The 3,635-nt window shown below is 37.7% G+C and overlaps 1 protein-coding gene across 1 annotated transcript; it reads right to left on the minus strand.

The window, feature by feature from the left end:
• Positions 1–1,267: 1,267 nt before the first annotated feature.
• Positions 1,268–2,111, minus strand: LOC115623040 (ER membrane protein complex subunit 10-like). Its single transcript, XM_030517217.1, has one exon. The coding sequence runs from the start codon at positions 2,083–2,085 to the stop codon at positions 1,411–1,413; it is 675 nt and encodes a 224-aa protein (XP_030373077.1). The 5' UTR covers positions 2,086–2,111; the 3' UTR covers positions 1,268–1,410.
• Positions 2,112–3,635: the final 1,524 nt, after the last annotated feature.

The following is a 3,635-nucleotide window of genomic DNA, read 5'->3' on the forward strand; positions in this document are numbered from 1 at the left end:
TTTTTGGAGTATGTTTCGAAATTATGGTGTTCAGACAAGCTAATAATTTGCACACAAACTCGCTGAAAAATCAAAGTAAAAAGTTGTGTAGTAAGGTTTCTTGTTATAACGTTCGCATTTATTTTCGAAATATTAGCCGGCACGTTTTTGGTGCCAACTTTTTGTTTACATGGCCGTAGTTTTGGGCTTGTTTTTCTACTATTTTAGAAAATTAGATCTTTGTCAAAATACTTCTGTTAAAAGAATCGATCATTTTGCAAGCATTCGAACAGTTTTATTCAATTATAAGGCTAGTTCAAGAAAGCTAGTTGGATTAGAAATTTATAAACTTAAAAGACACATTACTCCTCCTCATAGTCAAATTATTGGAACTGCGCTCGGTTTTCATTACTCACACCACTGTACATTGGCGTGACAACAACAACAACAACAACAACAACAACAACAACTTGCTAATCATATCAAGCTCTAAATTGTTGTTATTTAACAGATCGCTACGATCGGTGGCCGCTGTGTGTTTGCAATGAACTTGAAGATGGGGCTACATTGACTTTGGTTTGGCGCATGAGTCATCGCGACTGCAGGTAGATATTCGTATTGGTACATACCTAGAGGTAGAGGTAGTAGGTAGAGAACGAGGCCTGTTTTGCTTTGTTAGATGTTGGGGCCCAGGTAGATTCATGCCAGCAAAGACAGCAATGCTGAGCAAATAAAGCCCAACGGAAACTCTAAGCCGCCGCGAAAAACAGCGAACGAAAAATTATTTATATTTGCGCTTATTTATGGGTTTGGTTCGATTCTTGTTGACCACTTGCTGTCCCAAAAACGACGCCGAATGACTCATAGGGCCCGTGCCCGTGGTCATGCCTATTGCTGCTGATCGAGCAATCAAGCCATAGAGCTCTACTCCATATATACATGTGTGCGGAAATCGAGCTGCTGCAGCTTTATATAATAATTATTTTTCACGAATACTCGCTTTTATTAAAAAGGCAGCTCGAAAAGTTGATTGATTTTATTGAGGCGATAACTTTATTGCGGTCTTAGTGGTCGCTCGGCCATTTGCCCCACTGGACGAGGCGTTGAGATGACTAATGTGGAGTGGCTCACAGGCATTATACTACATTATTTTATAGTTGATTCCATCTATAGAATTGTGGCTCTGTTTTGTTATATGAGTTCTTTTACGAATGTGCTATAAAACACAAATATACGAGAGTGTTCTGCTATGGGGGACTTATTAATAAATGTGAATAATTAATGCGAATATATTGATACATTTAACAAGTCTATTGTCTATATAACGATTAACACATGCGAGTAATTAGTGTGAATTGATTTTTAATCACCTCTAGTGGCTTATAACGACAGTCTTAAATATTTAAATGCTTTCTGTGACGTTCGGGCTGTCTACTTAGGTGCTTCTTGGTGTGTGGCACCAGATAAGATGATTAGCAGCAAGACAGGCACAAAGTACATCCAGTACTTTGCAATGAAACCTCTGTCATCTCGAAACTCGCCACGCTCCCGGGCCTCTCGTTCGCGTTCCAGTTTCTCAATAAAGCTGGCCGTATCAGGCATTGGGGCTACCTCGGCATGCTTAACGATTACATCGGTTGTGAATTCTTGTGTTTGTGCTTCGATCTGACCATCGGTTCTGCAATCAACTGAACCGGAGGAAGAGGCGTGCGTAATTGCCGTTATGAAACCAGATGGGTCCAGTGTTATCCAAAGTACATCATTGAGGTCCGACTGAAGTAAACCACAGGCCTTACTAAAGGTCAGGAAATTCTGTTTCATTCCGTTCGGATACACAACAGTGGCTTGCATTCGATAGAAATCATTTCCCTTAGCGAGTTCCCCCAACTTTTCCAGTTCAGTGGTCGTTAGCGGCACTTGGTTTGCGCTGAAGACCCCAAAGTTTAGAGTCAAAATTGTGATGTTACCACGGTATGTGAATGGATCCGACTCTGGGCCCAGAGAGTGGTGCATTTCTACTGTAGTCGAAATTCTACGCTCCGAAAGCGACCGTCCAAAGCTGACCGCACTCAGCAGTAGGAGGAAGAAATTAAATTTTGAAAACATTATGCCGAGCCAATATTCTATTGTTCTTGACTTTCAATATTGAACGAATTTACGACAGAAGTGAGTCGGAATTTGATCGTAAATGGCACTTACTTACTGATAGTACAATGCCTGCTTTGTGGGTCTCTTTTTGAACAACATTTGTATTCCCTATATAGACAGACATATTCAGAAGTCTGTTAAAGTTTTTAAGTTCAGCTATCGCGTCTGGGACTTAATCTCTCTTTATTGCAAAATAAACAACAAATAAAATAATTGTAAAGGCTTCGCATTTGAATCTTTGAAAAGTAATATCAAAGTTATTAAAGTTTGAATATATTATTAAATTTCTAATATATTCAAAATATTTAGTTATGCTAGAATATAGTTTAAAAATTATTTAGAGATTGGGTAAAGGATTTCAAGAACGTGCGCAAATAATACACAAATTCTTTTGTAAGAGTAGATTTTTTTCTATTGTATTATCAGAATGTTTTTATTTAAACTGTCCATCGTGGACAATCATTAAATTTGTTAAATAAACTTGACGATTAATTATTTCATTTATGATGAGGTTTTAGTATCCGGCTAGTACCTGGGGAGGTCCAGAAGAGTAGAAAGTGTTTATATTATCTGTATCTTTTATGTATCAACATTTTTGCTTTTTGAGGTTTTCTTTTATTTTTAATTTCTTTTAATAATATTTAGTTATCATCATAATGGTATGATAAATCTGAATTGGAATTGTGGCTGGTAGTTTACTTAATCTGTCACATCTAATTCACAAACATGTCAATTACTGTGAATAATTTATCTTTTAATATTAATTTATCCATCGATGCAAACATGCAACGAAAGTTCGATGTATTCCAAGGCTAGAAACATAACAGCTTCGATTTTCGTTTCGCTAGTTTAATTGCCGCCATTAACATAACATAAATTAATTAAATTCGAACAAATGGCTCAGTAGAACCCATAAATAAGAGGTATAACTAATTGCTGACACACTTTGCCAGCCAAACAAAATCCATGCAACACAGTTTCGGCGTGGGCGCCACTGGCGCAGAGACACAAAAAAAAAAATAACAACAAAAAAATCAACAACAAAAAAAGACTAACAACAATAAGCAGAAAAATAAATTAAGAACTGCTGCGCATGCGCAATTCGCTGACAACAGAAGCTTAAAGCAGGCAGACAGACGGACACACAATGCCCGAGAAAACACCTGCAATAAAAATGTGGAGCGCGTGGTCCAAACGGAGAAAAAAAAAAACAAAAACACGCTGACCTGGCAAACATAACGGAGCCGTAAACAGAAATCAAATTCGTTGTAAAATTTGGAGAGAAACAAGAAAACAAAACAAAAGCGCGCCAAGCACGAGTCAAATGTAAATTTCCATAGAGCTGTTCGAACTTGTCGTGTCATTAGCGATGCGAAGGGGCTGCGTCTATAAAATCAGTTTAAGTGCAAACAAACAAATTTCCAGTAGCACTCGAAAGATAATTTCATAAATTTTCAAATGACGCGTCTTTTCCAGAGGAGTGCTTGGAGCTCGAAACGGAATTGAGT

Source organism: Scaptodrosophila lebanonensis, unplaced genomic scaffold (assembly GCF_003285725.1).
Source record: "Scaptodrosophila lebanonensis strain 11010-0011.00,11010-0021.00 unplaced genomic scaffold, SlebRS2 tig00000043-arrow-pilon, whole genome shotgun sequence".
Taxonomy (NCBI): Eukaryota; Metazoa; Arthropoda; class Insecta; order Diptera; family Drosophilidae; genus Scaptodrosophila; species Scaptodrosophila lebanonensis.